At 42.6% G+C, this 22,557-nt stretch overlaps 1 protein-coding gene across 4 annotated transcripts in view; it reads left to right on the forward strand.

Annotated features, from left to right (window-relative positions):
• Positions 1-22,557, forward strand: part of LOC138251810 (long-chain-fatty-acid--CoA ligase ACSBG2-like) — a 152,839-nt gene that overhangs the window by 15,435 nt on the left and 114,847 nt on the right. For 3 of the 4 annotated variants that reach the window (XM_069205684.1, XM_069205680.1, XM_069205681.1), the window contains exons 3-5: positions 2,038-2,126; positions 5,855-5,975; positions 13,563-13,643. In XM_069205684.1, the coding sequence (XP_069061785.1) occupies positions 2,038-2,126; positions 5,855-5,975; positions 13,563-13,643 (291 nt within the window). The remainder of the gene's footprint in view (positions 1-2,037; positions 2,127-5,854; positions 5,976-13,562; positions 13,644-22,557) is intronic. The other variant, XM_069205683.1, reaches the window with a different exon arrangement.

Below are 22,557 nucleotides of genomic sequence, written 5' to 3' on the forward strand. Positions count from 1 at the left end.
CTACAGGCCCTGGGCACACATAGTGCACTGTATTAGGGATTTTAAGTAAATGAAATAGTCTAATTGGGTCTGAGCCAATGTTATCATGTTTAAAGGGAGAGAGCATATGCCCTTTTGCACTGGTTAGCAGTGGTAAAGTGCGCAGAATCTTAAAACCAGCAAAAACAGTGTCTCAAAAGTGGAGGGAGGCAGGCAAAAAGTTAGGGGTGACCACCGTAAGGCTGTCAGGTCTAACATTATCTCCCAACAGGCTGTTAGAGCAGACAATTTGAAAATTTACTAATTTACTACCATTGCGTACCTGTTCAAGCCATCCCTAAGCACACTTTTACACTATTGTGTCTCCAGAGAAGGGTCTTAGTTAAAAAAGTGATTGTGGAAGAGAATTATGTGGTCCCAAGTGAGGTAAAAATAAAAAATTTGGTGATTGTAGACAGAAAACAATCGCTAAACTTTGTAAACTACAGCAAACTCAGGGCCAGATGTAGGTAGCGTTTTGCATGGCGCAAACTGCGAAAATTGCAGTTTGCGCCATGCAAAATGCGCATCGCAATGCTCATTCACATTTTGCGAGTCGGTACTGACTCGCAAAATGTGAATGCGACTCGCGAATAGGATTGGGTGTCCCCTTCCTATTTGCGACTCACACCGCAATTCTCAGTTACCACCAGTGTCACAGTGGTGGTGTCCCATTCGCAAAAGGGAAGGGGTCCTCAAGGGACCCCTTCCCCTTTATGAATGTTGCCAAAAATGTTTTCTCAGAGCAGGCAGTGGTCCAGTGCCTACTCTGAAAAAACGAAACCAAATGGTTTTGTTATTTTTTTTGTATTGCAACTCGTTTTCCTTTAAGGAAAACGGGCTGCAAATCAAAAAAAAAAAAACTGCTTTATTTAAAAAGCAGTCACAGACATGGAGGTTTGCTGTCTCCAGCAGGCCACCATCCCTGTGAGTGCAGGGAATTGCTATGGGGTCGCAAAATGCGACCCACCTCATTAATATTAATGAGGTGGGTCTTTGCGACCCCATAGCGATTCGCAGACGGTGTCTGAGACACCGTTCTGCATCCGATTTTGCGACTCGGAAATTGCGAGTCGCACCAACTCGCAATTTCCGATTCGTAAAATCGGACATTGCTACATCTGGCCCAAAGTTTTGCTGCCTGTTTCCACATATGGAAAGAACCATTAACCAATAAAGAATTTTAAACACATCCACTGTGTTCTATATCATGAATGACTAACTAATGTAACACATTTATTAGTGCAGTTATGTGTTTTTTTACCTTTGCCGTTTTCCACATTTTTAGTTTTGCAACTGGCTTGGGTTGTTGAAAGAGACCTTTTAATCTCATTGAATCCTACCTAGATTTTCACCATTTGCTATCACCTAGGAATCTTCCTAGATCTTATAAAACAAATCACAGGTCCATCATTTACAGCGTTCCTTCTTCTGCTTCCTTTCCCCTTCCACACAGCTCTGACCTCTCCCATGTAGACCTAACTAACCTGTTAAAACTAGCTACAGGGGTTTAGTAATGATATGCGGTTAATGCATGTTGGTGACTGTGCATGTGATCGATTAAGGATACTAAAGGCGGTAAATGTGATCTCTGTATCACTTTGGCAAAACTTGAGGCCTGATTTAGAGTTTGGTGGATGGGTTACTCTGTAACAAACATGACAGATATCTCATCCGCCGTATTACGATTCCAATAGCATATGATGGGATAGTAAGACAGGATATCTGTCATGTTTCTGATGGAATAACCCCATCTGCCAAACTCTAAATCAGGCCCTTTGTGTAATGTTTGTATCACTTTAAAAAAAGTAATAACATGCTCCAATTTGGTTCATTTTTATTGGCTGCTAATTAGTTTACTAATGAGTTGGAAAGGATTGAATGCCCTACCAATATTAAATAAATGCTCGTAAAAGGTGTTGGTGATGTTTGGCACCTTAACTCTACTAAGTGCTGTACTAAAGGACCATGGCAGTAAAGCTGGTACTCATCAAGGCTCTCTGAATCTCATCCTTGCAGCTTGGTCTGGAGCGCTTCCACGGCGTTGGGATACTGGGCTCTAACTCTCCAGAGTGGTTCATCGGCCACATTGGAGCCATAATGGCCGGGTAAGTGGAAGGGGAGGAAGAATGAGCACTAAACTCCAGGCGGGAGACCAAGGGCTCATGTATCAAGCCTTTTTGCATTCGCAAACGGTGTGAATGCCCGTTTGCAAATGCAAAAATGCCTTTCAGTATTTATGAAAGGCATCCGCAACGCAAATTTAAGGAATCGCTAAAATAGCAATTCCTTAAATTTGCAAGCCCGTTTAGAGAATCGCAAAGTGCGATTCCCTAAATAAGAAATCGCAAATAAGGAATCCTTATTGCGATTTCTAAACCACATGTATCAAGCAATTCTTTAATGTGAACTTGGCATTAAGGAATCGCAATTACCACCAAGTAAAATTTGGTGGTAACCATGTGCGAACTTTAAAAATGCTTTAAAAATGCATTTTTTAAATTGACATGTAACGCACACATGTCCCTTTGCCATGTGTGCACCTTACATGTCCCCAAAAACCTTTTGGGGTGCAGCAGAGGGGGCCTTAGGCCCCCAGCACCCTGGGGTTTTGCATTTCCAAAATTGCGAATTCCAGTTAGGAATTGGCTATTTGGGAAATGCAAAAAATTCGCAAATATGGGACTACAGGCCCATAGGTGCGAATGGGGCCGGTATCACTATTTGCGATTCGGTAATAGCATTTGCAATTTTTAAGACATCGCTATTACCGAATCGCAAATATGATACATAGCATTTTGCGAATCAGAAATAGCGATTTCTTAAAATTCCCTATTACCGATTTGCAAAATGCTTTTTTGATACATCTGGCCCCAAGTGTCTCTTTGAAGAGATAATAGCTCCTATTTCTTTCTGAATTGCAGTAGAGTGGGGCAGGTCTGAGGGTGATGGAAATGTTGTTCCAGATTCTGGTTGTCCAGTTCTGCCTTCTGTTTTCTTCCTCACTCCTTTCTCCCTCCTCAGAATGTTGATGTCCTGTTCCTGGTGTACGGAAGACTCCCCCCGCCCCAGGTGGTTTGCTTCTTGGCCACGACTGCCGGGATGCAATTTCTGTTGGCCTGGTTGGTGGTGCCACTATTTGTGAATTTGGTGTGGGCCTAAAGATGGAAGAAATTAACTTGCTTCAATGTAGGGGTGATGTGGTTGAATTTATTAGGGCCCTTGAAGAGCTGAGGCAGTGTGTAATGCTTTTCAGGGGCACGGATGTGGTGCAGAGGAGGTCGGTTTTCGTGCCTTTTCTCTTACATTATCCTTCTTCAAGGAGAAAGGATGATGAGGGTGACCTTTTCCAGCTGTCACAGCACTGTTCTCCACTGTCCTTGCATGGGCAATGTGGAGACTCCAGATATGGCACCACAAAAATTCTTACCCTAATAATGTATGGTAGACAAGGAAAATGGCGCCCTAAAGGAAGAAAATGCAGTAAGTCATAAATAAACCCTTCACAAGATAGATGACAAAATAGCAAGCAAAGCAAAGCGAAACAACAAGAAATAGAAATCACAAAAGACCTCTCTCAAAAACTCAAATAGAAGAAACAAGGAACTAAAATTGAGTGGGAGATGAAATGTGTTGAAGACGAAATATTCAAACTTTGTAACACAGCGACACTCAGGACCTGATTAATATTTCAGCGGATGGGTTACTCTGTCACAACAGTGACGAATATTCCACCTGCCGAAATATAAATCCCATAGGTCATAGTAGAATTTAGGCTTCGGCACACAAGATATCTGTCACCATGGTGACGGAGTAGCCCGTCCGCTGGAATGTAAATCAGGCCCTCAAGAGTTGATTCTCTCAGTCCTATCCTGTGCGGATCTGCCCTCACAGACCCTCCTCCCCCTCCTGTTATCAGCGTACCCCCTTGGGAGTCCTTCCTGATACCAGTGGACAAGCACTATGGTCCTCCAACCACTAAGGATCCTCGTAATGTAGATTCATCAGTCTCTCTAATTGCCTGAACCCCAAACACCCAAAGTCTTTGAAGATATATGAAGAAGTTCTCGTATTAAAGGTAGGTGTAGTGCTTTAGTGGGTCTACGTGCAGGTGCAGGAAGAGTAGTATACGTTGCGATGGTAGACGAGTCAGCATTAGGACCACTATCCTAATCAGAGGCAGCCCAGGAGAAGATGCCACTTTAAGGAGCTTTGTGGTTGCTCATCTCAGGGGCTGGGAGTTCTTGTGCTAGTGCAGCTCTCTGCACGGCAGTGAGTGTGTGAGGCGGCAGTGGGGCAGGATGGGGCACACGCCCATAGGGTCGCTGATGCAGGAGTGCGCATGGAAGTGGAGTGCAGTCTTGATCGGACGGATCTTGGCTGTAGTCACAGATCTAAAATATAACTTTGTGAAGCCCAGTTGGCACTGCAATTAGGACAAGGAACCACTATGTAAAGTTTAGTAGGTTTATTACAAAATCAGTAATCAATCCAATATAAGTACAAATCAGAATTAGGTATTAAAGGTACAAATTCAGAACCAGTATGCTGAAAGGCTGGAATAAATTCAGTCTCAATGGCGTAAAGCATACAGAGATTACAGTCACAACAATACACATTCTGGGAAATAGAAATTGGCATTCCTTAATGGAATCTGGAATGAGGAACAAACCTGAGGTCATCTAATTCAGGTTCTAAACTAAAAGGGAAAAAACAGAAAAGAGTCTCAAGGGATTCAGGAATGAAGCAAGGTAGGTGTCAGCATCACGAAGACTCCAGTAAAAGTCTTCAAAAAAGGGAAATCAGAGATAGCATAAAAGCTACTTAGTAAAAGTGCAAGGAAACGTGGAGAGGTCAGTACCTTTGAATCAGCTGCAACTCTAACAAGGTGAACACTAACAAAGTGGAAAGCACCAGGAGCATTCATATCGCTAAACCTGTCACCAAAAACACAATTATTTCGTTCCCAAAAGGTGCATCTGCAACTTTCGTTCACTTTCCCATCCAACAGAACTTGAACAACCAAGTTAACATTGAGCACCTTTGCTTCTGATACGCAATGAATAGGAGACTTTTTCGGCTCATTAAATCGTCCTGTTCTTGCCAAGATTTATCTTCTGAGGCCTCTCTATTTTTAATACAAAATACTCCTTTCTCTAACTAAGAAATCACAAATGCGCACCTGCAAAAGAAGAAACATGCAGAGCACGGAAAATAAATCTCATGTTAAAATAAAGGCCTAGTTGAGCTAACATTAGTAAATTGTCAATGTGCACAATTACACAGTTATAGGTGCAGAAATAATGTCAGAATAAATGCAAAACGTGAATAAATTATGTAATGATTACATATGCAATGTGTTTTTAATAAGTGCAGTGTGCTGAAATACAAGTGTAAATGTGAATAAGAACTACAAATCGTCAGGTTAAAGTTAAGCATTAGAACACAACACATATACAGAATTCTAGTGTCTACCGTGAATACACCTCCAATAATGCATTTTGATGCTTCACTTTAAATTCATGTTAAGGCACGGAGAGTATATGATGTCCATTACACATTCGTATCGCTTCTGTAACATGTAGGGGTGAAGCCAAAACTGCGCCGTTCCACTCGTAAATAGTTATCTGCTGCCACCTTTGCTGCTGCCCTTATGCCATCACAGGGTGAGAGTGAACACCCTCTTCGCCAGCCAGCTGTTTCGTTCCAGCTTGTGACTGGACTGTTAAAGAGGCCTCGGGAATCACCCCTGCAGCATTTGTCTTTCATGCTACACGTAACCATATTGTTAGCCCAAAGACATGGATTTCAAACTCTACCCCCCCCTTGTTTGCAGTGGTATTCCTGCTGGAATTTACACCACAAGCTCGGCGGACGCCTGTCAGTACGTGGCCAGCAACAGTGAAGCCAACATCCTTGTGGTGGAAGATGACTACCAACTGAAGAAAATTCTACAGGTGAGATGTTCTCTCATTCTCTCTCCTTCCTTCTACACGTCTCACAATGATATCTACGACTCAAAGTAGTCGCGGGTAGACTCTGTGACCTTCAGCATGGTCACTCCAAGATCACCTTCCCGTAACCATGAGCATTCAATGTGCAGTGCAGCTTTAGGTTAAGTTATATTTCAAGTAACTATAACTTGTGCCCTAAGGTAGGTATAACCCTGAAAAGTGTGGTTCACGACATAGTACCCCCTCAGCTCATTACACATTTCTTCTCAGTAGTTAACACCCCTGCTGCCAAAGGACAATGGAGTGGCCTTTGGGCTCAGGAAGGCAGGAGCATTGTCAACAGCTGGTTATTTAAAAGGGATTAGGCAGCTGGAAAGGTGACACAAACAGATGGCAGGATGGAGGACAGCTTTGGCATTTCTTCTTTTGACTTGGTGATGACAAATTGTTATGCCTCACCAAACAAGAAAGTACCGAATTCAAGAAGGACTAAAAGTATGAGAACAGTGCCTTGAGCTGCACTATCCAGGGATCCCACAAACTTCCTAAAAACACTGACAACAATTGAAAACTTTGGGGATAGAGGTTTACATCTGGCATATTTCTAAGGTTTGAAACATCTAGTGTTGGAGGAAAAAACAACAGGGTTCTCAGTAACCGGAAGTATAAAGTAATTCCATTTGTTTTGCAAATATATGATGGTGCTATTTTGTTTCATGGGTCATTGGAAAATGTAAACACACACAGTGTGATGGGAGAAATGGTTGCAATTTGTCTAAACACTGGCAATCACTCAGGTAGCATCCCAACCCATTGTTTTTTTGCTCACCATGCTACCTCAGTTTGGATCCACGTATTCCTTCCATCATCTTTTATGTGTTTGATGTACCACTCTAAGTAGCAAGAGTATGTCCAGATGTGGACCTTGTGATCACTGTGTCCCTTGAACCAAGGTACACCTGACTGAAGAGCCCTTATCAGGGTGAAACTGGCCCTAGGCTGCTTGTGTTCCGGTTGGGTGAGGTCCTGGCCTGGCCGTTCGGGCTGGACTGTTCACATAAGGAGCAGGATGAATGCTGATTTGCATATGGACAGGTCCAAACTGAGGTAGCATTATGAGTGAAAAGGGGAATGGGTTGGGATTCTACCCTGACCGATTGCCAATGGTTAGATTAATTGCAAACACTCTTCCCAACACCTTTTGTGTCACTGAAAGATGTGCCAGGACTGATTTCCAATATAAAGGCCTCGAAGTATGAACCTCAATGTATTTCAACGTTCAAAGAACCATTTCAGTTACTTTTTTGAACCCTGTACATCATTTCTTTGTTTCTGCTATCCATGTTCTTGTTACTATTCTTAAGTCTGGAGATTTGTTAGTCTTTTCTTCTGAGTTCTAGTAAGAGTTATTGTGTTAGGATTGTGGTTTGTTAATGCTTTCTTTCTATTTTGGCCTATATATTTTGACAGTTGTTCTCCGCAGCTTGTTTGCTTTTTCCACTCTTACATACCTCTGCATTACCTCAGACCTTCCTTTCATTTAATCTGGAGGCCAGTGGTGAGATTTCTCAGGGAGATCGCCCTTATCATCCCTCACCTCACAAAGAGGTGGTAATGGAGGTGTTACCTGCCTTTAGAACAAACGAAGATGGCAGGTTCTGCTCCTGTTCATTGCTAGGGCCATTCCAGACTCTATGACAACCTCAGCAAGAAGGTAAACTATTTTTGAGTCTGACAGAGGAGAGGGCTTCTAATCTAAACAGGGGTGTGGTTAGGGGAGAGCTAGAACCTCTCCTAATGGTTGTACAAGTTAGCCATCTTGAATTCAGGGGTTCTCAGAATTTACTTTGAATTAGGTGGGAATAGGGCTAGAGAGTAGGGATGGCTGATTGAGGAAATTCTTCAGTAACATGGACAGTGTTGGGGATAAGACTGACACCTCTCTTCCAAATTCTTAGAACATTATTGGGCCTAAGGAAAAACACCTAAAGAAACAAGACTCTGCAGGAAAAAAGGATCCAAGGACTCTTGATACCTGGTTGCACCCGGACAATGCAACGGAGTTCCTGCTAAGCAGAAGGGCCACTGACTCTAGGAGCACCTAGTTGACCACAGAACACTGGACACTGCACACACCTGCAAGTGCCTGCAACCTGCCCTGAGGACCTCATTGGTTTAGCTGAACTTTGGGGTAAATGTTCTGGCCTCTTGGAGCCATTTACAACTACAGCTTCCACCCTTACCCTGCTGGTGGATTTTGAGAATCAAAGGAGTAGCTATGGGCTTGATTTAGATTTTGGTGGAGGGGATATTCGTCACTGTTGTGACAGAGTAACCCCTCTGCCAAGATCTAAATCAGGCCCTAGGTCTGAAGGAAAATCTTGGACTATGGCGAGGCATCAAACCTGTCTCACCTTAGAAGCAACCTCAGACACTGTGCAATCCAGATTTTGCTCTGAGCCTTTAGCTCCGAGACCAATAGCTTTAACAGGAGCTCTACAACAACTCATCCAACTTTAAGGGACTCTAGCCAGCATAAATCTTGAATCTTGACCTGCTGGATTAATTTGAGCGAGTGAAATCACAGCTACGTGCGGGTCAAATGCAAACTGGTACATGTATTAATGCTTTAATTTTTCAAGGAGCGTTTTGCCTTAAGATTTTAACATTTTAGAAAATCATATACTTAGTTCCCTTGAACCACTTGTGACTGTATTAGTGTCTTTGTGTCTATTATATTTTTCTTTAATTTTATGAATTGTTTTAAGAATTTTATGATGTTGTTTTCTTGACATTACAATTGCTGAACTTAACATGCATTTCTCTGGGCAGTTTGCTGCTTGCGCCTCATCTACTCAGGGGTTAAGCAGGAGGACTCTAAGAAATGCGTTTTAGTCTAACTGGATTGTGTTTATAAAGTTGGTAGAGGTACCTTCCTCCCAATTAATAACCCAGTTTCTGCCAATATTACTATAATCTTCAGTCTTGGGAACATACAAGCATATTACAGAATAGAATACCTTTCATTTCCCAGCAATGTTTACTATTTTCATTCTTGAAACATCTATCTGAATTTGTAGTTGAAGGACAAAAAACAAGCAGGGCTTTCTGCATCAGGAGGTAGAAACAATATCTCCTTCATAATGCTTTGAAGACAGTCCTCTCTTTGGGTACAGTAGATTACAAAGATTAAAGTGAGCCAGCAGAGAGAAACAAAGAAAGGGTGATATGGGAAATGGGAGGCTGATGGAAAGGAAGTCAGAAAGAAGAGTTAAAATAGGTTGGACAGGGGCAACAGACTATGAAGAAAATCAAGATAGAAAAGAAGAGAAATAGGACATAAAAATGAGAATAGAGATTTCATGGCTAGATATACTAAGATACTGACACAAAATTGGTCACAAATTACAACTCTACTTAATGTGATCTGTATAATATTTTGTGACCCAACCTATATACTAATAGGTAGGTTCACAATAAACCGGATTGTAGTGGGTCACATACCAACCTGCCTAATCAATATTACTTAGGCAGGTCGCAATTTATGACTCACTACGATTGGCTACAATCAGAGAGATGGGATCTTTTAAGGGTCAGCAGAGCAACATTCCTGTAATTGCTTTTCAAATCTGAAACCTTTTTTTTTTTTTTTTACGACCGCCTGATGTCCTTAAAAGAAATAGCACTGCTTTAAAAAGAAGTTTTCAATTCCAAAAAATTCAGTGAGCGTTGGCAGTGGTCCCTTCGGCTTCTGCCTGCTCTCACTGATGCTACCATCCCAAACCCAAAAACAGTTAACCTCTGTACTGTGATGGCCACACTTTGGTGCATTCACTTGAAACCCCTGCTAGACCGAGGTCAATATGCAGCACTGTCATAATCATGACCTCTGCCCGTATTCAGCCTCAACTGGAATGGACTCTGGTTCAAACACACCAGTTTCAAATCTCATTCTAGAAAGCACTTCTTAAACTCAGTATTCTGTCTCCATCTTCCTCTCGTGGAGTCTGGCAGCAGGTCTTAAAAGGTGTATCTAGAGCTTGTTAGGGGAGAGCACCCCCTTGTCTTAACTGCACGTAGGACACATTACCTAACCTAATTGTGTGATACTTTCAGTCTCAAAGGTGTTCTTATCACAATTTTTGACACTGCTCCCCCAGGTGCTTGAGTCTGTAACTTCTTCAAACACAGAGAGGTGCGTCTTCAATGTCTAAACCAGAGGTCTTCAAACTTTTTGATGCCAGGATCCCCTCTAAAAGATTTTTAAGTATAAGGACCCCCTCCTGCAAACATTTCTAGAACCTGGTACTCCTCATCATCAACAATAATAAATCTCCCTATTCCCCACAGCAAATCATTTTAACGGTGAGTAAATGATATTAATATTAAGCAGTATTTAGCAAACCAAAGCTCAGTGAGTGTGGGGGCGTTTATGAGGAATTGGCGTAGGACAGTGCCACAAGTCTTCTTGCTACACTGCCCTACGCCAATATAAAAGGGCAGGAATGGAATACAGTGCATCACTGTCCCTTCGCCCTGCGCTGGTGCACAAATAGCAGGATTGTTCTTCTGCTGGAAGGGGCACATTCCTGCACAAAAGCAATCCAGAGAGGCGTTTTTGTCTTTCTATATGTGCAGCAGAACGCAACACACATGGAAAGAGGAAACACTAGGAGAAATTAAAACATTTCTCCTCATGATGCGAGCTCTGGGGAGGCGCAAGGTTTTGGCACTGCTCCAGTTTACGTGATTTTGTAAATCTGGGGCAGCGTCAGTGTCAAAATCCATCTGTGTTGCATGGGAACACCCACCACAACGCCCATGGAACGCCTCCCTGACGCAAAGTAAGGCAATGCAGCGGCTTGCACTGCTTTACCTTACTCCGTATCTACAAGGCCGTTCGAAGCCACTCAGGGAGGCTGTGTGTCACCTCATAGGTATGATTGAGCGGCTTGCGCCGCTGGAGCGTCAAAGAAAGTGATGCTCCAGCAGCCCAAGCCTCTCACAAATAAACCCAAAATATTCTCTACGGTTTTGAAGTCTTTCACCGTCAGGTAGCTACATATAAAATAACAGCCAGCTTAAATGAAAAATAAATAAAATAAAGTTGTTATTCAGTGGGACATGCACTGTAGTGCATTATGAAACCTCTATTAGTTAATGCACCGCAGAGGTCTGTGTGTAACCGGAGAGAGAAAGAATTAAATCCTGGTTGGTGCAGTGGAGAACAGTGACTTGTGTATTTTTAGTGCCACAAGTTTACAGCCTGTGGCAGAAAGCACTGTGAATATGTAAGATAGTAGTTTTAAGTAATACCAGAGCATATGTAATACCTTTTTTTTAAACAGCTGCCCCTTCAACACCTCCAGGTGAAGTAAGTGCTGTGTAACTCCAATTAAAAGCACACACACTTCTTAAGACCTTGCACTACCCCTAAAAAAGAATAAGTTTGTCATCACAAAGCTTTGTGATTCTATCAGCTCCCAAGCATCCTTTACAGTTGTAGATTACTCTTTACATTTGCAGATCAGCTCGCAGAGCACATTTGCATTTCATTCAGGAAGCAGGAGCCCTGGTAGGAAGGCCTCCTTAGCTGTCTGTGCCGCTTTCACAAAACACGAGAATCAATAAATCAAAGTTCACCTGAGGCATTTTAACAATCGCTGGGGGAATGCGCGACCCCAATTCCAGGACTCCACGCCCCCCTTGGGGTCGCGACCCCCAGATTGAAGACCTCTGGTCTAGACCAAGCATGCACCGGATCCACTGATAAAAGGCTAATAAGGGTCATTGCCCCCCAGACATCTGACCTGGCATAACCTCACTCGGTTCTCCAGTCCCTCATGTATAATTCGCTACTCCTTCTAAGGAGCTCCACATAATGCACTGAAAGGGCCCTATTTTTTATTTACATTTTTGTGATCTTGGTGGTGCCTCTGGAATAGCGAGGGGCAACACAAGCTTTTTATATTTTAATGTTGGGAGGAGCAGCAGGAAGTCCAGCACACCCCAGCAACATTAAAAAAAGAAACAGTAAGTCTCCTGGGTCACTAAATCAATGGCCCCAGGAGACCTTACAATACTTTTTTCAAGGACTCTTAGCTGGGACTCTATCCTCTTTAGCTGGAGTGGAAGGCCCTCTTGTGGCTGTTTTAATAATTGCATTTTCAGGGAAGAAAAATGTTAAAACAAAAACTCAGAAACATGTTCATTTTATTTAAGAAATGTTAACATTTTCCGACGAAAAAATACAATAAAAAAACCGTGCTAAAAGAAAGGCTCACAGACATAATTTTTAATTCAATGTTGATTAAACATTTTAATTGTAATCAATATTAATAAACATCGCAATATGCGAATTACTGACATATGCAGTTTATAAAACATAACATTGATGATTTTTGGAGAAAGATGATAGCTGTTTTGTATATATATATTTTTTTCTCCAAATGGCCCCTTTCAAAGTGCGCTCCATTAAGTCGGTGCTCGTTTCAGGGACGGGCTAGCCCTGTAAATACTTTCTCCACCAAATGACATAGGGTCAAACACGGCACACACAGGAACCTTGTGTTTGAAGAATTTATTCTTCCAATAGAGATGAAAAACTCAAACTCCAACAACGCGTTTCAACCACCAAAGGTCTTGATCACGGTGAATGAGTGATCCATTTACCACTCCATTTATACTTTCTCCTATTATCTGCCATTGTGGGGCATTTTGGGAAATGTAGTTATAAACACTTTTTATCATTATATACATATCACACTGTGACAATCCCAATGAAAAAAACTTCTTTCCATCCCACATACCACAATAATAAATCATATCAAATGAGAATTTTGCAAATGTTAAAAACAAAAGAATGTTAACGTTAACTAATGACCTGTTCTTTTTTGCATACAAAAAAATCCAACCTTTTTTTTGGATTATAAATGTTTTCACTGAAGTCTTTTACGTGTCTCAGGATTTGGAAAAGGGGGGGGCAGCATCCCATCAACAACAAATTTTGCGTCAAGAGGGAAAAGAGCAAGTAGGAAAAGATATTTACATATATGCATCCTATTCTCAATACAGCGCATTCTCCACTTTTGGGGTTTAATTTTCTATTGTTTGGAATTCTTCAGTTCTATTTAATAGCGGCAAGTCCCATAATTTTTTGCTCAACTAGTACTGGGAGTATTTCTCCTTTACAGTTGGAAGGGACAGGAATGTGCCTTATCGCTAGATACAACACATTCCAGCCCTTTCCTTTGGATGCAGGGCAGGGCGGCAAGATTACTTTCTGATCTGCCCTGTGTCAAATTCTTGTAAATTTGACCCCAAGTGTGGATTTCAAATGTAGCTTATGATCCATATTGACAAGGACATGACAAGTTGTCCCGCTTTTGATCAGTATAGAATTTGTCCAATTCACCTACAGCCTTAAGTACTCCTTGTTGTTTGGAGTTAAACAGATTATTTTACAATTGAAAGTGGGGGTTTCAGTCTGACAAGTAGTAGGAGCTTGGGACTTCATCTTGGTGTTTTCTGAATCATAGGTCATATGTGTTATAATTGCGTTGTTTCGGTTTCCTTTTGTGTCGAGTTTAGGCTCAGGACCAGCTGCCTCACCTGAAGGCGATCATACAATACAATGATGATCTGAAGGAGGAGAGGCCCAACCTCTACACGGTAAGGCACTGTCTCCGCCCTCGTCTATGTCTCCTTCTACTCTATTGTCACACTAAGTTACAAAACTATGGCCAAGATTTGAGAGGGTCTAGCACCATATATTGCAACAATAGCTTCATTTTTTTTTCCGCTAATGTGGCGATATTGTGGAAACGGCATGCCATATTAACAAAGTGGCGCAATGCATACATTGTGCCACTTTGTAACCCCTTGCGCGACGTGATGCCTGCGCCAGGCATGATGTATGCCAAGGGGGAATTCCCCTGTAGAGGGGGGGGGTGCAAAAATGGCACAATGAAATGTAAAATATTTCTTTGCGCCATTTTAAGTGACAGAGCACAGAGCAGGTGTTAAAAGGAGGCACACCACTGTTTGCAATGGGCCACATTGTGCTTTTCAGGATTAGAGTCAACATTTTTGGCGCTAATCCTGCAAAGCGCCACTCTAGCATCCAAAATGTAGACACTAGTTCCCGAACTACCGACGTGGTGCACAGTATGGTAAATATGGTGCACCCGTGGTGGCGTTAGGGGGGCGCTCAGGGGTACAGGAAGAACGGTGCTGCATTGGACGCTGCACCACTTTTCTTAAATCGTTCCTAAATATCCCCTAATAACAAGGCTGGGAAAACACATTTTTAATCAACCGAAAAATTTCAAAAAAGTCCCCCAAAATTACATGAAATGTTGCTTTCGTAGCAAAATGTGATTTGCCAGTATCTCATGGCACTTTTTTTTTTACCGCCATTTATAAAGTCTTGCGAGGTACCAAGGGAGACTGGTTCGAGAATAGCATGTCAAGGAGAGACTTTTTATGCCCAAGCTGGAATCTTTTGAGGCATTTCAACATGAGATATGTGTGTGGGAAAAAAAAACCTCAAAATGGTGTGGTAGATCACTTGGAGACATTTCATTATTTCACGAAATGCAAGATTTGAGAAGTTTACCAATTTCGCCTGTGTAATTCAATGTTTGCACAGGTCTACTTGACTTCAGCTATTGATACTGCTTTCAGAACAATTTCTTACCCTATTGTGTCCTCTAATTAACTATATTTTGGCTTTCTGTGCAAGCCCGGGTTTCTTCCAGCTCAGATTCTGCTTCAATTCAATTAAACCAGCAAACCTGATCTTTCATATGCATCAGATTACACAAGAGAAAAACCTCAGCACAGTAGAAAGCAAATAACACCTCATGTCCTACCATCCCTCAATGTCTGACACTAACTACTCTCCGACCTAGACCTGTGCAGCCCTCTTCTGCTTTGAACTCTCCCACTTAGACCTCCCACTTAGACCGGTGCAGACCTCTTCTGGTTTGAACTCTGACACTATCTACACTCCCACTTAGACCTGTGCAGCCCTCTTCTGGTTTGAAGTCTGACACTACCTTATCTCCCACTTAGACCTGTGGGGACCTTCTATGCTTTGAATTCTGACCCTACCTACTCTCCCACTTAGACCTCCCACTTAGACCGGTGCAGACCTCTTCTGGTTTGAACTCTGACACTATCTACACTCCCACTTAGACCTGTGAAGCCCTCTTCTGGTTTGAAGTCTGACACTACCTTATCTCCCACTTAGACCTGTGGGGACCTTCTATGCTTTGAACTCTGACACTACCTTCTTTCCCACCTAGTTATGCGCAGCTCTCTTCTGCTTTGAACTCTGACACTACATATTCTCCCACGCAGACCTATGCAGACCTCTTCTGCTTTGAACCTAGGAGTGTCTTCCTCAACCTTAGTTCACCTTTCCAACCAAGTGAATTTTGTAATTAAATCTAAACAATAAATGTTCCTTTCCATTGTCTAACCTTAATACACTTATGCATTGAAGTGTCCGACATCACACTTTTCAACCCCTGACATCAACTGTAATGTTCATCAAAATGTTCCTCCAATCAGCCTTGAACATTACACCGAGTGAATGAAGTCTGACCTTTCCAGAGAGGACATACATGATCTCCTTGAAGGTTAAATCTCCCAAGTCATTTTCGTCTAGTTCATATCCTTCCACAAGAAAGCATGTCTGGTGTAGGAACTGCAATAATTTACTAGGATCATATTCACTGTAAATGTTACCCACTGATTTTGAGACCCAGTCATCCATCCAATGTTTGCTTCTGTTTACTAATCCTCCCCACCCCACCCACCCAAGCCACATGTGCCCTCCACTCCCATTTATTACCCCGTGCGGAAAATCGCCACCTGTGCTGCGGTACCCTTGGAATGAAGGACTTCAAGTTCACCAGAAACCCTTAGAACTAATCCTTTTGAACTTTTTTCCACTGACACAGCATGTCTTTGAGATGGGCCTCAAGAGCTTGGTAACATATTTCAGTGTGGTATCCCCTGCAAGAGGTATTGAAGCAGCTCAGGGGGCAGACACTGAAATATAAAGTGTCTTTGAGGTCAAACCGTGCAAGCCAGTCATAGTTCTGGAGGTTCAGTCACCTTGGATAAAGAGATGGATTATTTCCATCTTCAATTATCAGAAAATAGTTTAGCCATAGAGTCTAAACCAGAGCACATGCACCTTGGTTCTTTTTCTGGATGTGAAAGATGTTATTTTTCAGCCATTGGTGCAACCCGGAGAGAGATCACCTTGTATTGTCCCTTCCTTTCCCAGCTCTCAAAACTCTCCCATGTTGATGCAGTTTTGATCCTGGATATCAGTGGCTAGTGAATGTTTAGGAAGGAATGTAGTGCACAGAGGGAGTGTGGGGGAAGTACACAAACTCTGATATTCTGTGGAAAGTAGACAATACAACAATCACAGGCCCATACCTCTAGTCTCTGTGATATTTCAGAAAGAAGAAGATGCCTTTGTTTTTCTGCAGTCTAATTGTCTATCTGAATTAGCTAGTGGTTTATTAGCCCTGTTGGAGGTGATTTTGTGATTTCAGGGTGGTGTAATAGCTTCCAACATACCTGGGTATTTCTCTCACAAATTCCTAATTAAACTGTATATTTATTCCCCTGACCCTTCTCGTCAGTGGCCACTTCAGGAAACTTCTTGAGGAAGAAACTATGATAATATTGTTTTTCTTTTCTTTTTTTTTTTGTGTTCATTCACCTTTATTTCCTTTACCTCCGGCCTGAAACCTTCAGCTCAATATATTGCAGTAGTTTCCGTCTCGCGAGGGCTTGCTTGTCTTACAGATCTGCCAAAAGAAGCCCAAACCATTTTCGAACTAGTCAATAGTTTGAGGTTTGGTGAAATCAGAGGACACTGATAGTTTAAGATATCATGGTATTCCCCTCCATCCAGACAACAAGCGGCCCCCCAGAATCTTTGCCTTCTTAGAGACCTCGCTGAAGTGTCCATGCTCCACACCTGTTTCACCGAACACAACCAGTCGAGCAGGGTGGGAGCGTCTTTTGATACCCACTTCCAACATATCTACCTCCTTGCCAGCAGAATCAAGTAAAACACCAACATAGCGCTTCTTTTGGTTTCAACAGAGGGTCTACTTTGCCAAATATAATTAATCCAAGGCTTACCTTGATTTCTACACAACATATCTGGCAGATTACCTTACAAATCCTCTGCCAGACCAGCAGAATCTCTGGGAATTCCAGGAAGAGGTGGATATCATCTGCTCTTTCCATGCCAGACTTCTCACAGCATACCAGTTTTGATAGCTTGTCCGGGGACCAGAAGGCTTTATGCAGACAGAAAAGTGATTCCTTCTCAGATAGGCAGGTTTAACTGTAGAGTAAAGTAAACGCATAGACACTTGCCATAAATCCTGCGTCAGAAGGTGTGGCAAGCATCATCCCCACAGCTCTGCCTGAAGGTCGTCCCCACAGCTCCTCCAGAAGGTCAAAGTCCCCGACTATTTTAGCCCAAACCTCCAATACCAGCCGGAGACCTCCCTCTTTTTCTCCCTTCCTGTCCAAAACCGTTCTTCAAGCTCAGTCGAGTTCCCTATATCCTGCCTCTGGTCGCGGGCCCACCCCTTAATCTTCCAGATCTTACAAACTGAGATGTCACTCCGGAAATCCCATTGAGAACCTTCATCTAGTATTAGATTTCCATCCTGTATCAACTGCCCCCACCTCTCCAACCCTTCCCTAATTGGGATCACTAACTTATCCATCAAACATTCTGGCGTTCCAGGGAAGACCCAAATTGGTGCGTATTTACTGTAGTAAGCCAACTGTATAGCTCTTAGAGTCTGTGCCCATAGATAAGCCATAACCTGAAGCACTTTTAACCTCACTTTTTTATAAACTTTTGTGTATCCGAATTTATATAAAAAGTGAGAAATACCACTTCTGACATCTTTCAATATCGCCTCGTACAAGCTGCCACTTGCTACCTTTACTTTTAGTAGACATTTACAGTTTTTCAGTTGGAATGCTCAAGCATATACCTGGAAATCCAGGAGCACTAACCCTTCCTTCTCGCGTCTCGTTTGCAACTTCTACCATGAAATGCATGGGCACTTGGATGCCCAGATAAAAGAGCTGCTGCTACTCTGAAGCCTCGTTGGCCATTCATTCTTCAAAACTAATCTACCCTGCCAAAGATTATTAAAGGAAGGTGAGACCAGCTGACCAAAAGGGCCTGGACCGCCTTCATACCACTTTTAAGGTTAAGCTCTGAAACTGTGTTCGCTTCCTGAACGATTTCATTGCCAAGGTATCTCATCTCCTTTTTTACTCCAGAGTGCGGCTCCCCCATGTTTCACACCATCATCTCGGTCTTGGAGGTGTTAACAGCATAACTGGATACCTTCCCAAAGTCCCGAAGCAATGTTTCTGCTACTCAGTCAATCAATCAAACATTTATAGAGTGTGAAAAATCACCCATGAGGGTGATTTTCTGCGAGGAGACCACTGGTAATGATTCTTTTATGTCAGCTGCATATACAAGTCATCCGCATAAAGGGAGAACTTTTCTCCCCACATCTCGTACTCAAGACAATCTTCTCATTCTCCCTTAACTTCTGCAGCAGTGGTTCAATATATGGATGGAAAAACAAGGGGGACAAGGGGCAGCCCCCGTTAATGAGGATTTTAGCCGAGGGAGTGGAGTAGATTCTTTGTACCACACTTCCAAACTTCTCCCCTATGTAATTAAGTCTAAAGATGATATTGAAAAAAGACCAATTTACTCTGTCGAATGCCTTTGTAGCAGGAAATATTAGGAAGCGGAGTATGTCTCCCACATCCGTGGGGGGAGGCAGTGGTCACCTTCATTTTGCAACTAAGCAAAAATCCTAAGATGTGTGAGTGATGTAGGCCTTATCTCACTTTAAAATAACGATTACAAGCTGTTTAGTAATATAATGGCCAAAAAGTTAAGTTTGGTGCCATTGACCTCGCCACTACCTTTGAGACTCCCTTAGCAGGCGTCTCACTGAACACATTTTGTGCATTACCCAGCTGGGGGAGCACGCTTTGGGGACAGAGTGTCCGACTTGGGAAATCTACAGATATGATGCACAAGTGAGCTTAATCTATCACATCTAAGGCATTTCTTTGGTAACTGTGACATCCAGAAGATGATTTTGACAAGGTATCATGCCTTTATTTGAGCATTCAAGGACTTGAGGCATACTTCTCAACAAAGAGTACAACTTTTGAATTGATCTCAGGGATGTGGAACATCCTAGATGCCATCAAATGGAAGGGTTTCTATGAGCGCAGCAGCACCTCCTTATGGTCAACTTGCCACTGAATATAATCCCCCACTAGGAGGGGGAATGACCCCTCGAGACAGAGAGAGTGTTTAACCAGATAGGCATTGAAGTCAAAGTGGCCACTGGGATTTTCTAGATAATCAGTTGAGAGTAAATCTCAGGATAAACAGGCCTGCAATAAAGAACTTACACTGTCTAGTACCTTCACATCGGACTCCAGATATAGCTGCCAAAAATGCATAGCAGGCCAGGATAAAATGCCCCCTTTCCTATAATGCACTTAGAATGGGTTCCTCACTCTCTGGACTACCTAAGTGTCAATGATCAGAGTTTGAAAACCATCTCACCTTCATAAATGTGTATGTAGGCTTGAGGTTTTGGTAGTAGTTGGAAAACAAGGATATCACAAGGTGTGCTGCAAGAAACATGATCAGCTGCAGACACAGGCAACATATACATGTAAGATAAAGGCGTCAGCATAGGAACTCAAGGCCAAAGACAAAGCAGGGAATGAAATGGGAAAGAATGAGTGGGAAACTACACATGAGAACTAGCAATGACTAAAACAAATACAAAAAAACTGTAGATTCACAACCATAATGGGTGGTAGGTAAATTAGATCACCAACAAACCAGCAGATAATGCACAATTGATGAGTCCATGAACACAATGCTTAACAGGTCATTGGGCAGCAAAAACACGGAAAATTCAAGGGGTATTAATAGTTCGCTGTTTTTGTTGTGTGGCTTTATGTAGTTTAATTCCTAAATATTGGTCTCTATTCCCATTCTAAAAAACAATAAATCAATACTGAAAGAATTCAGGGGTGATGCTTGAAGTGCCCCTGTAAGCTCCCTAGATGATAACCAGAAAGGACACAGCAGCAATCATGCAGACCATCCACCTAGGAGCCCCAACAGACCCATGCCCGACCTCATCTACAACCTGGGAGCATCACCAATCAACACCACCCTGACCCACACCATCAACACCACCTTCACGTCTGCCACTTTCCCGGGTGAATGGAAACTTGTAGAAATCAACACCCTCCTCATGAAGCCCCATTCCCAAGTTCAGCCAATTCAAACTTCATATGCACACATACTAAGCCCTAATAACAGCAGACCATAATACCTGAACAGCCGCATACACTTTCACCCACCAGACGCATACACTCTGCCTTACTCTCACTCGCATGCATTTCCCGCATACGCAAAAGCAAAACCGGAGGTCACTCATTCTCCTACATCTCACCCAAGACATGGAATGACCTCCCTCAACACATCAGAGGCTCCTCCTCACTTCTTGAGTACCACAAGAAGATGAAGACGTGGCTGTTTATATAAGCACAATAGGAACCCAAAACCTACACACCCATCTAATCGCCTTGATTCCCTCTCAGGTGATTAGTGTGCTATACACTTCAATATGACATAACATACCCCAGTACCGTGAGAAATAGGTTTATGGCTGTGAGTCAATTACGTGATTCTATTACAGACTGCTGTGTGTTCCGATTGCCCAGGCCTTCCAACCCAACACAAATTAAACAATGCCTTGACATTCATATAGAAAAATAAAATGCCTGTGTGAATGTAAACCTGTGTAGATTCATATCACATGCACAACTTTCTGACTGCCCAGATTAAACCCTCTCCAGATGTCATTCACCGGCTTACCTTTAAGTTAGGTACAAACCCAGCCTTGACAGAAGGAACTGCCTAGAGGTTGATGGGCAGGGGACTTTTGTTAGATTATTTTAATGTTGCATGCAATCTTAGGGAAGGTTAACAACAGAGACCACTAGAAGCAGGAAAGGTTAACTTTAAGCAGCTCCTGGTCCCATAAACATTACAATAAAGAAGATTAGAGGTGGTGCCCAGTTAAAGGTAGGGGTTAGCAGCTGTGAACACCTGCATTGCCGTAGGTAGCCAAAAGAGCACCAGCGCGAGGTAAATACAGGAATGTGATGTGTAATGTTAAATATGGCACATTCATACCCTTTCACGCAACGCAGCAAGGTGACTTGCTACGTTTCGCTGCAAACGGTTGATAAATCCAGGCCCCCGTTACCACGTCAGTTGGGTTTGGTAACTGAGTAATGTTTTGAAACTGAATTTGTGGTGACTGATTGATCTGCTGAAGAGAACACTGATGCAAGTGGCCAATGGGGCACATTTCAGGGAGCCGTTGTGTTTCCAAAAATAGCAAGAAAGCACTCACAATAAGCAAGGTAGTTGCATGTTCAACCGTGCTTTGCCCTGGAACAGTTGGTGCAGGTGATGCTAAAATCCATACATGTTGGTGCAAGTGAAAGGAAACAGGAGCACATGATGCTATCGGGAGCTGCAGACAGGCAGCAAAGAGCACGTGCCGTGGAAGAATGCGGGAAGAGCCCTGAGACCCCATGGGTGATTTGCAGTGCTTTATAAATCCTTGATTGATTGATTGATTGACGTTGACGGAACAGGTACATATCACCAGCAAGAGCCCGCTCTACTACCTACTGAACCCCTCGATTCAAACCTCAGAACAAGGCTTCGCTCACTGAAAGGGTTCAGCTAACATGTGCAGTGTACAACACGAAAAAGCAAGCAGGACCTCTCTTATAATGTGTGTAAATATGTATTAAAGAGAAGGCTTTAGTTGCCTTCAATCAGCTACAAAAACCTAATAGCAATAGATCAATAAAATGTGACAGCACACCTTAAGGCATGTATGGCATATACATTTTCTCTTCTACATTTGCAAGCATTAAGGCACATATACAAGTGAATGTGGTTTCTTACGGCTCCTTTTATCTCCAGCAGGCAAAATCCGTATAACAAATAATAGCATATTAAATACAAGTAACGTTAGCTCTGAGCAGGTGTTAAAAATGATGCAACAAGTGAAATTTCACTGCACCATTTTCTTGGGCATCCTAACGCTGGAATACCCCCCATGCATACATTATGGCTGTCGGAGGCATAATGCGGCACAAGGGGTTACAAAGTGGCGCAATGCAAGCATTGCACTATTTGGTAAATATGGAATGTTGGAAATGCCTACCTAACACCACATTAGCATCACAAACAATGACGCTGATTTGGCGCAAGGAGAAACAAAGGGCTTGTAAATATGTCCCCATGACGCTTAACCACTTGAAGAGCAGTCTTTTGATGTGCTTGGCTCTAGATTCAGTTACCCGACGGGAGGAAATGGCAGACTACAGTTAGACCTACATGTAAGGCAGATTGGTCATGAGAAAAGAAACTGAAAAG

The sequence above is a fragment of the Pleurodeles waltl genome, chromosome 1_2, assembly GCF_031143425.1.
Source record: "Pleurodeles waltl isolate 20211129_DDA chromosome 1_2, aPleWal1.hap1.20221129, whole genome shotgun sequence".
NCBI lineage: Eukaryota > Metazoa > Chordata > Amphibia > Caudata > Salamandridae > Pleurodeles > Pleurodeles waltl.